Source organism: Oncorhynchus mykiss, chromosome 6, assembly GCF_013265735.2.
Source record: "Oncorhynchus mykiss isolate Arlee chromosome 6, USDA_OmykA_1.1, whole genome shotgun sequence".
NCBI lineage: Eukaryota > Metazoa > Chordata > Actinopteri > Salmoniformes > Salmonidae > Oncorhynchus > Oncorhynchus mykiss.
In genome coordinates this window covers 45436268-45448651 of record NC_048570.1, presented here as the reverse complement: position 1 = coordinate 45448651, position 12384 = coordinate 45436268, and the positions used below count along the sequence as shown (strand labels likewise).

General features: G+C 40.4%; 1 protein-coding gene across 2 annotated transcripts in view; it reads left to right on the top strand.

Annotated features, from left to right (window-relative positions):
- The window catches only part of kremen1 (kringle containing transmembrane protein 1), a 116041-nt gene extending 104723 nt beyond the window's left edge, over positions 1 to 11318 (top strand). The window contains exons 8-10 of one of the 2 annotated variants that reach the window (XM_021606620.2): positions 5534 to 5716; positions 8301 to 8385; positions 8605 to 11318. In XM_021606620.2, coding sequence (XP_021462295.1) covers positions 5534 to 5716; positions 8301 to 8385; positions 8605 to 8764 — 428 coding nt within the window. In that variant the 3' untranslated portion in view covers positions 8765 to 11318. Of the gene's footprint in view, positions 1 to 5533; positions 5759 to 8300; positions 8386 to 8604 lie in introns of both variants that reach the window. The other variant, XM_021606619.2, reaches the window with a different exon arrangement.
- The last annotated feature ends 1066 nt before the right edge of the window (positions 11319 to 12384 follow it).

Genomic DNA, 12384 nt, shown 5'->3' with positions numbered 1-12384 from the left:
GTGATGGTGTAAGCTATGTTACATGGATTTATTAGACTTTTCTCAAATGTAGATGTTCCAAATGCCTGCATCAGTGGCGTGTCAGCGATGTGTGGAAGCCAGGAGATGCTAAAGGTGTTTATGTTAATTCATGGTCAATTACTATGAGACCGGAAGTTATTTGCTTGACAATCACCGGCTGACAAAATGTCATGACTACCACAGCCATAGTTGGTACACCCTTGGCCAAAGGCGCACCGCTCTCTGCATTTCCCCCTATGCGCCTCACATTCCCCACTCTAGCCATCGTCCCTCATCCTGGTAGCACCCACATGGCCGGGCAAGCTCTGTTTAACAGAGATTATTCTCTTGCTTTATGACGAGCCCTGGCAACTCCCATTATCTCCTGACCCAGGCAAACTGGCCCTATGGGTCTGGCCCGTGAGGTTAAATCTGGACAAGACTAGTCTGCCTCTCAGAGCCATTGAGACAATCCAGAGCCCCTTCTACATGCTCACTTTACAGAAATAAGTGGTGCATCTTTGAGAAGTGGTGTGACCAAAAACAAATAATTCCTTACCAATGTTTTGTGTCAGAGGTTTTATACTTCATGCAAGGCCTTCTGGCTTTCTCCACGGTTAAGTTCTACTTAACCGCTTTCTCAGTTTGTCAAATAGGCCTTAATAACAGCGCAGTGGACAAGCACCCTCTCTAGTGCCGTTTCAAGAAAGGGTGCGCCGCTTATGTCTGTATCCAAGCCTGTAGCCCCGCCTTGGGATCTTTCTACTGTGCTTGAGGCTTTGAGATGCTGGAGAATGTAGGGATGAAGTATCTCTGTCTCAAGCCCTCTTTATTCGTAGCCCTTGCTTCCTCAAAGCGAGTGAGTGAACGACATTCACTGTCAGTTCAACATTCCTGCCTACTATTTGTCCCGGGTTTTACCAAGGTAACCTTATTGCATAACCCCACCTTTATGCCAAAAGGTCAGCGACAGTTAAAATTGTCTCACCTTGAAGCTTATGGCTTTCCACCTACCGCCTTTCTCTTCTGCAGAGGAAGATCGTCTCCACCGTTTGTGTCCAGTGCGTGCTATACTCATGTATTAGGATAGAACGAGAGCTTTACGCAAGAGCGACCAGCTCTTTGTGTCTTGTACACCCCCCTTCTCTCGTCAATGGCTGTCACATTGGATAGTGGATGCTATTATACTAGCTTATAATAGCACGGGTTTACAGTCTCTGGAGGGCATGAGGGCTCATTCCACCAGAGGTACAGTATGGCTACCTCTTGGGCTCTCCTTGCAGGAGATCTGTAACGCGGCATGTCGGGCATCCCCTCATGAGGTTCTACCGACTGGAAGTCACGGCACCTTCTCTGGTGCATACTGTTCTCAGTATCGGGGTCTCTGAGGGGTAGTCTGGAAACTAGTGTTCGGAGAGCGTGCCTACGTTACGGGAGTTTCATACATCTCATATGTGAGACGTCTAAACAAATAATTGAAAGAGAACTCCGTTATTTGAGTTTTCTGCAAACAGGCACGTTCCCACATGAGTCGACTCACTCATAATATTAGAGAACCGGGGTTATGTAAATAACCTTGAGATGTTTTGTTTGTCACTGGTATCGTATATCTTTATATATCATTCATACATCATTCTCCCCATCCTTAACATCATTGTATACAACAGAGTGCACCACCTCCTAGGGATCCCAATCTGAACCCAGTCTTATATTACACACTCATCATAATGGAATGGAAGTATTTATGTATAAATAGCAGTTCTCTGTTTAGACCAAACTCTTGTAAACACCCCACTATTGTTTCAGTTCCATTTCCTTAAGGCATCAGCACTCAGCACAACTCTCTCTGAATTAGTTAGTATTGTTGACATTAAAGCGAAGAGCTTACAGGGCTGGGAGGCACGCACACAATCACAGACATACACACATACACACACACACACACAATCACAGACACACACAGACACAGACTGTCCTAACCTTTTCTCATTTTGTTCAACTAAAAACAATATTCTTAGGTCAGAGTCTGACCCCCAGACTTGCAGCCAATTCCCTTCTGGTCATGTCTCAATTCTGACTTCCCCTGTTTCAGACTGCACATCAGAAACAGAAGTTGTTGAAATGAAAATACAATATTATGAGACATGTTATAAGAAAAGGTCAGATAAGTAAATTGTTTTTTTCCCCCTGCTGAGCTGGGAGGAGAAACGGATGGGGAAAGAGAGAAAGAGAGATTCTCTCTTGAGGTTAAGCTGGATGTTAGTTCATCCATACAGTGCTGAGTGGTGCGATGTTAATTTCCTTCTCAGATGAGGATAAACGCTCTTAGATGACGTCTGAGGAATTTCCTGCCGAACCGAGGTTTGAAGCAATGGCAGCACTGCATTCTGTTGTATCAAATGGAGAACATGTGGGAAAAATCGCAGTCAAGTTGAGTTATGTCAGACAAAAACCTTTAATCCTAGTAAAGATTTAGGCCACCATTTATGGTAGGGATAAGGGATTATAATAACATGTTTTGATAATTTCATAAATGAACCTTGTTAATTTAGACAAAGTCTTAGCTCACGGGTTGGCAGTAATTTTGGTCCTGGGGCCACACTGAGATTTCAAAATTCAGTGGAGGGTCGCACTTATTTATTTTTATCAAACTTGTAGACCAGCTGATCTGACACTGTTATGGTGTCAAACCGTCTGGATACAAGACAGCGGAAATGGCATAGGAAATCATATTTATTTGTGTCGACCCAATGAAGTAACACCCTATCAGTGAAATGTAAATAAGGAAAAAGGAAGAATATTACATATGGCAACCAAAATAAAATGATTTGACTCAAAATGTAGCCTATGTCAATTAAAATGATTTAGTTAACACGTTTAATTGTAGACAATTCAGCCAATTATGGCTACATCGAGGCTACTCTTCTGAGAAAATACATGTATAGAAGACCAACTTTTAATGAATTACCACATTGTAAATTAAAGTGATATGGATTGCAGCAACATGTGTGACATACAATTGAAATATCATTATCAAACCAAGCCCTTTGTATTTGTTTCTTTGGATAACGACTTCCAAATAATAAATTCATCTCCACACCAAATTTCCTTCCAATTCAGATATTGTTTCTTCAATAAAGTACAATATGCCGCAGCCGGCCTAATGGCCTAATTACTGTAGTCCTGTACGAAAATATACATTTTACTATTGAGTGTTGTACCCGCAAAACACTGGCAGCGTCATTAAATAGTACCTGCAAATCACCAGTCTCAACGTCAACAGTGAAGAGGCGACTCTGGGATGCTGGCCTTCTAGGCAGAGTTCCTCTGTCCAGTGTCTGTGTTCTTTTGCCCATCTTAATCTTTTATTTTTAATAGCCAGTCTGAGATATGGATTTTTCTTTGCAACTCTGCCTAGAAGGCCAGCATCCCGGAGTCACCTCTTCACTGTTGACGTTGAGACTGGTGTTTTGCGGAAACTATTTAATGAAGCTGCCAGTGTTTTGTGGGTACTATTTAATGAAGCTGCCAGTTAGCGTCTGTTTCTGAAACTAGACACTCTAATGTACTTGTCCTCTTGTTCAGTTGTGCACCGGGGCCTCCCACTCCTCTTTCTATTCTGGTTAGAGACAGTTTGCGCTGTTCTGTGAAGGGAGTAGTACACAGAGTTGTATGAGATCTTCAGTTTCTTGGCAATTTCTCGCATGGAATAGCCTTCATTTCTCAGAACAAGAACAGACTGACGAGTTTCAGAAGAAAGTTATTTGTTTCTGGCCATTTTGAGCCTGTAATCGAACCCACAAATGCTGATGCTCCAGATACCTAACTAGTCTAAAGAAGGCCAGTTTTATTGCTTCTTTAAGCAGAACAAAAGTTTTCAACTGCGCTAACATAATTGCAAACTATTTTCTAATGATCAATTTGCCTTTTAAAATAATAAACTGGGATTAGCTAACACAACGTGCCATTGGAGTGATGGTTGCTGAAAATGGGCCTCTGTACGCCTATGCAGATATTTCATAGAAAATCAGCAACAGTAGTCATTTAACAACGTATTTCTGATCAAGTTGATGTTATTTTAATGGACATAAAATGTGCTTTTCTTTAAAAAATAAGGACATTTCTAAGTGACCCAAAACTTTTTAACGTTTTTTTTTTGTTCGTTTTTTTCAAGTGATTAAAATGATTGGTTATATGGCTGCAATCCCAATACCGGGATCGATATGACAACTACCAGTGAAAATAGAGAGCGCCAAATTCAAACCACAAATCTCATAATTACAATTCCTAAAACATACATGTGTTTTATATAATTTTAAAGGTAATCTTGTTGTTAATCCCACCAAAGTGTCCGATTTCAAATAGGCTTTTCAGCGAAAGCACTACAAACGATTATGTTAGATCTCCACCAAACCACAATAAGCACAGCCATTTTCCAGCGAAATATAGCATTCACAAAAAGCAGAAATAAAGATACAATTAATCACTAACCTTGAATTATCTTCATCAGATGCACTCATAGGACTTCATGTTACACAATACATGCATGTTTTGTTTGATAAAGCTCATATTTATATTTAAAAAATCTGAGTTTACATTGGTTTATTAGATTCACTAGTTCCAAAAACATCAAGTGATTTTGCATAGCCACATCGTTTCAACATAAATACTCATCATAAATAGATGATAATACAGGTTATACACATGCCATATGAGTTCTGTTATACTCACAGACATAATTCAAACAGTTTTAGAAATAGAAACTTAGAAACTTCAGAGTGTTTTCTATCCAATACTAATAATAATATGCATATATTAGTAACTGAGACTGAGGAGCTGGCCGTTTACAATGGGCACCTTTTCATCCAAGCTACTCAATACTGCCCCTGCAGCCATAAAAAGTTAAAAACACAATGATATATTATTTGTGCAACTTTAAATAACTTCATTACTATTATTAGAATACAATATAATTTGATTCATAACACAATGCAATCACGATTTAGTTTAAAATGTCAAATGGAATATTTCCTTTTGCCCTCTTGATAAGAAATGACCATATTCGATTCAGACAAGTAAAATCATTAATGGATAACATTAATTGGAAACATGGTGTAGGAAAAAGTATTCCTACACCATAGATTTGCATAGGGTAGGCTACATTTACATAGTAGATTTGCTGTGGTAAACGAGGGCATTAAATACTTTATTTTAGTTCTGCGGAATGATTGTCAAATAGATAAATCGTCCTTAGTCAAGTAGTATTGCCAGATCAAATTGTTCCGATGATAATACCCAGTAGAGGGCTTTTTTGTGCTAATTTTGGTTGCAATGAGGACTAAAGGATAAACCCGACATCCGCGTTGAGGAGCAGTAAATCGGTGGCCAATGCTGCTTGCAATTGAGATCAGCTGCTTTGGTGAATGTATCATGTATTGATGGTTTGACAAGAGATCATCTGCCAATAATCTACAGGCCAACCTTCGTTGCAATAGGCCCATGGAAACATTTGATTTGTTGTTGTTTGTTTCAGCGCTGAGAGGCCTGGACACCAGACCTATGGATGAGGATGAGAAGGAAGATGAGGACACTAGTACAGTGAAGCCTCTGCTTAACGGCGTAACGGAGAAGTCTAACGGGAGCGATAACGGACGTTCCTCTCAAATCCTCTATGTGATAACGTCCAGTCCCGGTAAACCAGACCACAACATGCCAGGTCAGTGGGCCGGACCCAACGGGACCAACGGACACACCTCTAGTATGTAGATACCAATATTGTTGTTTTCTATCTATCACTTACCAGCATCATATCTTTCTATTTCTCTGGGTTTCTAATGGAGCTTTCTACTATGACTCACCTCTATTGATACCGACGTTGCAACGTCCTACCTCTCCGTCTCTCAGTTACTACTTGTTTCTTTTTTTGTACCGTTGGTACTGTTTTTTTACCGTTCTGGGGTTTCTCTTATGTGTAACCAACATTTTACCTTTCTGGGGTTTCTCTCATGTGTAACCAACATTTTACCTTTCTGGGGTTTCTCTCATGTGTAACCAACATTGTACTTTTCTGGGCTTTCTCTCATGTGTAACCAACATTGTACTTTTCTGGGCTTTCTCTCATGTGTAACCAACAGCGTACCTGTCTGCATCTGTGGTCTCACACTGGTTTTGATTGGTCAAAAACTGTATGTTTTACAAAAAAGGTGTGAGACCTGTTTTGTTATATGAATATATAGTGAACAAAAATATAAACGCAACATGCAACAACTTCTAAGATTTTACTGAGTTACAGTTCATATTAGGATATCAGTCAATTAAAATACATTCATTAGGCCATAATCTATGGATTTCACATGACTGGGCAAGGGTGCAGCCATTGGTGGGCCTAGGAAAACATAGGCCCACCCATTTGGGAGCCAGGACCACTCACTGGGGAGCCAGGACCACAAAATAGCTTTATTACAGACAGAAATACTCCTCAGCACCCTCTCAGATGATACTGCAGGTGAAGAAGCCAGATGTGGAGGTCCTGGGCTGACGTGGTCTGTGGTTGTGAGGCCGGTTGGACGTACTGCCAAATTCTCTAAAACGACTTTGGAGGGGGCCTATGGTAGAGGAATGAACATTAAAAACAGCTTTGTTTGACATTCCTGCAGTCGGCATGCCAATTGCACGCTCCCTCAAAACTTGAGATATCTGTGGTATTGTGTTGTGTGACAAAACTTTACATTTTAGAGTGGCCTTTTATTGTCCCCAGCACAAGGTGCACCTGTGTAATGATCATGCCGTTTAATCAGATTATTGATATGCCACACCTATCAGGTGAATGGATTATCTTGGCAAGGAGAAATGCTCACTAACATGGAGGTAAACACATTTGTTTAAGCTTTGTGTGCATATGGAACATTTCCGGGATCTTTTATTTTCAGCCCATGAGACACTTTAAATGTTGCGTGCATATTTTTGTTCAGTATATATTAAAATAAAAAGCATGAGCTGGCGCACACCCAGAGAAAAGGATTTAGTGTAGAGGTGCTGACTAACGGTGAATAAACTGTCAGCTATGAAAACAAAGAGAGTCGCACACTCCACATGTATAACCTCCCAGTCATTTATTGGGCATTAAGGTTGAACCAAAAGATTACATGTAACAAAAACATTTAATGAAATTGGAAATATTTTAATATATAGGTGATATTAAATGAAACAATTTATGTTGACGCTAATGTTATAATAACGCTAATGTTAAGAAAGGAATAATATATTCAATATGCTGTGTGCTATTGTCTTTCAACAGTTTCGCTCAATTCATTCTGATCAAGATAGCAATTACGAAACACCCCTCACTATTGACATTGGTTGCACTAGTTGTCTACATAACCTGGTTCAAGCATTGATGACATTACCCTGAGGAAGGCACAGTGATGCCGAAACATTGGTGTTTTTTCCCCCAGTAAATTACTGGGAGGTTATACTTTGACCTTATAGCTTGCTGTTAAGTAACAGATGCACCAATAACGTAGGTACTAATATTTTACCATCTGAATCGGTTGTGACAAAGGCCTTTAGGCTAACGTGTGCCTGTAGATCAAGCCTTACACTGAGTGTCCTCTTTCCCGACATAGACTGACCAGGTGAAAGCTATGGTCCCTTAATGATGTCACCTGTTAAATCCACTTCAATCAGTGTAGATGAAGGGGAGGCGACAGTTTAAACAAAGAGTTTTATGCCTTGAGACAATTGAGACATGTTATTGTGTATGTGTACCATTCAGAGGGTGAATGGGCAAGACAAAATATTGAAGTGCCTTTGAACAGGGTATGGTAGTAGGTGCCAGGCGCACCGGTTTGAGTGTGTCAAGAACTGCAACGCTGCTGGGTTTTTTACTCTCAACAGTTTCCCATGTGCATCAAGAATAGTCAACCACCCAAAGGACATCCAGCCAATTTGACACAACTGTGGAAAGCATTGGAGTCAACATGGACCAGCCTCCCTGTGGAAGGCTTTCGACACCTTTTAGAGTCCATAACCCCAACGAATTGAGGCTGTTCTGAGGTCAAAATGGGGTGCAACTCAATATTAGGAAGGTGTTCTTAATGTTTTGTACACTCAGTGTATAGTACTGTACAAATATGATGTAGATATTCCAGACTGTTTTTAGTTTATAGATCCCTTTTATCTCTATCCGATCAGGTTTCTCCATGCCTGTCTGAGAGTCTACTCAAAATGCATAGGGTGCTTCTTAACTGGTATGTTTTCTTCTAAACTGTCTGATTTCAATTGTGTTTCTGTGTTGACAGTGTGGACCATCTACGCCCTAGCTGCACTCCTGACTCTGACAGTCATAGCCATGGTGGCTAAACTACTACTGCATATTACAGTGAAGTAGGTATTACATTTTACAGTTTGATGTAAATTATGGACAATGAAGTTTTATTGTACTAATGCCTCGAAAGTATAATCAAAGTGTAGTTTATTGTATCTAATATATTTTTAACACTGTGAGAGCCCCAGACAGTGGAATATGTAACCTAATGTTACTGTTCTCTCTTGCCATATCTATTTCTTTCTTATCTCCCCCCCTCATCCCTTGTCTCTTTCCAGGTCTCCCAACATCCCGACCAGCAGTGGTTCAGAGAGTTGCAGCGTGCAGAGTGCTGCGTCCGAGCCCTGGATCATCTTCTACCGGCCCTCCACCATCTCCCTCTTCAAGAAGAAGCTAAAGAACCACCATGGAGACCTCAGCCCTCTGGTGGGCAACTAGCGAACTGCAGTCTGGTCTACTAACATCATCACCATCATGTACCAGGGCCTAGCGTACCAGAGCTAGTTATAGAGCTAGCCCCTCTACCAATGAGACTCTATGGGGTACTGAGCTACAAAGCTAACATAATCACTAATGACTGATTCACTGACTCACTGAGTGACTACTACCAAATGGCCCAAGAGCCAAGTCCCTAAAGGGGATCCAGACAGGGCTGTCTGTGTCTGCTGTGTACAAGGCAGGAGAGGAGGGCAGCTATACAGTGTGAGGTGGATGTTTTACTGTAGGGAACTCATCTTCTATGGGTTCCACTTCCATTGTCCATGGATGTCTGAGAGCATTGCAGTCCTCCTCTAGAGACAAGGGTTGGCTGGGGCCAAAGCAAGCAGTTTCCATAGGACTCCTCCAGAATGCAGGCCTTTCATTGTAACTGTGTGCCGGTGGGGCACAAAATGTCTGACAATCTCTCCAAATTCGCTAACCTGCGAACAACTGAGGGAGCCATGCATATATTCCCTATCATAGGTGTAGGTGTCTCACAGAACAAGGTGTTGGATCACAAGGTGTTGGTGTTGGATCACAAGGGGTCAGAGCAATGCCTAGATTCAATCAGATCAAGCGTTAAACAGCAATATCTGATGTTTTGGTGGTGTCAGAGGTGTAACTGTTGGAGCAGTCAAATCGGTTAGCAGGTGCTCTTGATCATTGTCACAAAGCCACACCCGCAGCTCACGTTAGAAGTTCAGAACGAGAAAATGTAGGCTGTCTAGAAATAATGACACTCAAATTAAAAATCGTTAGACGAAGAAAGCGTCATCGAGGTGTAGATTACAACTCACATTCCAGTGTTCGAACTTGTAGAGAGGGCTACTTGGGATTTCTCTTAATGCGACTCCGCGCAGCCAATGGCAAAGTCCGCTTTAGGTATAATGCCAGGAGCCACTTGTGGATTTGAATGTTCTAAAGCAGTTCCACCACCGACACTGCTATCTCTTCCACAACGCCTCTGGAGGAAACTGTATCAAGAGTCTCTTCCATGGCCACTGGTGGATGAGGGATGTGGTTTCATGAAACAACTGCCGTTCAAAAGAGTGTTTGAAATGCTCAGAGGTTCTCTCTCATCCGCTCAGCTGTGGTTCTTATCTTTCTGGTTGAACTATGTTTAAGTGCCTTAAGGATCTTAAAGAAGCCTGCTATGGCTTCTTTCCCTCTCCCCTCCCCCTCCCCCCCCTTCTCACTGTCTTTGAGTCTATTGCTTGTGGTTCCACACCCTATGAGAGACTATGTCGATGGGATTTACTGTAGCGTGGGCGAGACTTGGGAAAAAGGTTTGCTTCATTTTTGTATCTTTTTCTTTCTGTGTGCTCTTATGCGTAGTCTTCTTGGACATTACCGAACATATTGCTATCGTTATGTTGCCATTTGATTACAAGGAGGGGGTAAATTGTGTTGTATATTGCGTAATTCAATGTGGGGGATGATGATGATGACATATGTCCTGCTCTTTCATTTTGTGTCTCGGCAAAGCAATGGCAAAATCCTTCAAAGTCGTTTTTGTACTTACTCATCAACTGCTACTTAGCTCGGAGGTTGGAGCACATTTTTTTCCCCCCCTGTCTTCAGCAGCAGATTCATTCCCACATTCAGAGGGCTCACGAGACCCAAACAACCTCTCTCAACTTACAGCTAAAGCACAAATAATATGGAATGAGTGAATGAAACTACTCGTGATGGTCCACTGTGGAAGGCAAACGACTGTTGCAGTCCGGCGTGTTTCTGTGAGCATTGAGGACACGTTATAAGTTAACAATGCATTAATGTGCCCCTTGAATACAGCAGGTTGGAATTCCATAAAGAGAGGTTGAACCATCGATGAAATATATGTTAATATATATTACATTATACTGTATATGTATAATAATGTTAGAATTCTATTTCTATGGCTTTGTTTTTCCCAACAATCTCAAACCCAGTGAAAGCTGATTCATCTGGTCCAAACGTCAATGCACTTACATTTGCCTCTACTTGTATGGTGACAGATAAATAATACTGAAATCCAATTTGGCTCTTATTTGCTCTCGAAACCAAAACCGTTTGAAACTGATGATAGGAGATTTGCAAAGTGCAAACTTGACATTGAGAGCACTTGCAACAAAAGATTAGATAGGTAGATTACATTTTAGGTAGTGTAACTTGGTCAAAAAATACTTTAATTTCACCTCATTTTAACATTCTGTCATAAACAGCACATGTTCAACTACATAAAACAACATGTTTTCCCACCCCAAGGGGTATTTTTGTTTTACTATTGTAAGTACCAATAAAGTACCATTAAAGTAACAGAGTTGTATATACACTAGATGATACTCTCCATTTTGGCACTCCCCCACTTTTGTAAAAAAAATATATATTTTGGAAGCTATGGAAATGCATTTATTAACATCTACATTTGTTTTTGTCACATTTATTATTATTTTAATTTGACATAAAATTATGTTTGCTAAACATAAAAATTCCAAATGAATAAATAAATAAAAACATTTTCCTTAAAGTATCATTTTTTAGAAAGCACTAATGTTACTGTCCCCACTAAAACAACACAAATACTTAAATACATGAAATGTTATCTTTGAAACATTTAAATGAAATACTGTAGAATTCCATTCATTCCTATGGAGGACTGCTTTTCTGAGGAGTGCCAATATGGCCGACTGGTGGCTTCAAAGCCTTTGCATTTTTCCGATACATAGCATCAGCAATCCAGTTTCTATACTTCATTGACTGTAACAGTGTTGAAGTTTCCATCTTAAATCAGCCATGCTTTTGATGGCTCGTGACAGCTTGTTGTGTGCAACAGGCCAAAAAGAGTTGACCCAGCTCACCTGCTTTTACACTATGATGTGACTTGAAATTGGAATAGTTCAATTGGAATAGCTTCACTAAATTAAAATGAGATTTCAGTTCACGTAACAGGGTTGACCTTAAAATGAGGGGCAGACGTATATTATTCACTAATCACAATTAAATAAATAACAATCTTCAGAAATAACTCTGTCAAAGCAAGGACATAATTAGGGCTTTACAATGATGGTGAAAACGTAATGACATTTTGTGGTTAAGTGGGTTCAAATCTTCCTACAAGTCAGAACAACATGACAAAAGCTCAGATTTTTTTCATTCATTTCAACAAAAATCTGATTTATTGAATTGTCGATGTGGTTTATATTAAAGGGCACTTCATTTAATATAACAGGCTTTTAAAATTCAATATTGGCGCGCAATTTCTACTTAAAACATCAAAGGGACCAGTGGCTGTGTCCCAAATGGCACCCTATTCCCAACTATATGTAGTGCACTACTTTTGACCAGATTCACATTGGAATAAGGTTTAGGATTTATCGTAGGTGTGACTTAATGAAAGGGCCTTGAACTTTTCTTCTTCTCAACTCTAATGTTTGTCTGCTGGGTGACCTAATGTTGTATTTTGGCTGTCTGCTCATCTGTTACTCATGTTAATTATCGCAGTACAAGTTATGATCAGTGCAGTTTGTGCTTAGAGAAAGGGAGACTGTGTGTGTGTGTGTGTGTGTGTGTGTGTGTGTGTGTGTGTGTGTGTGTGT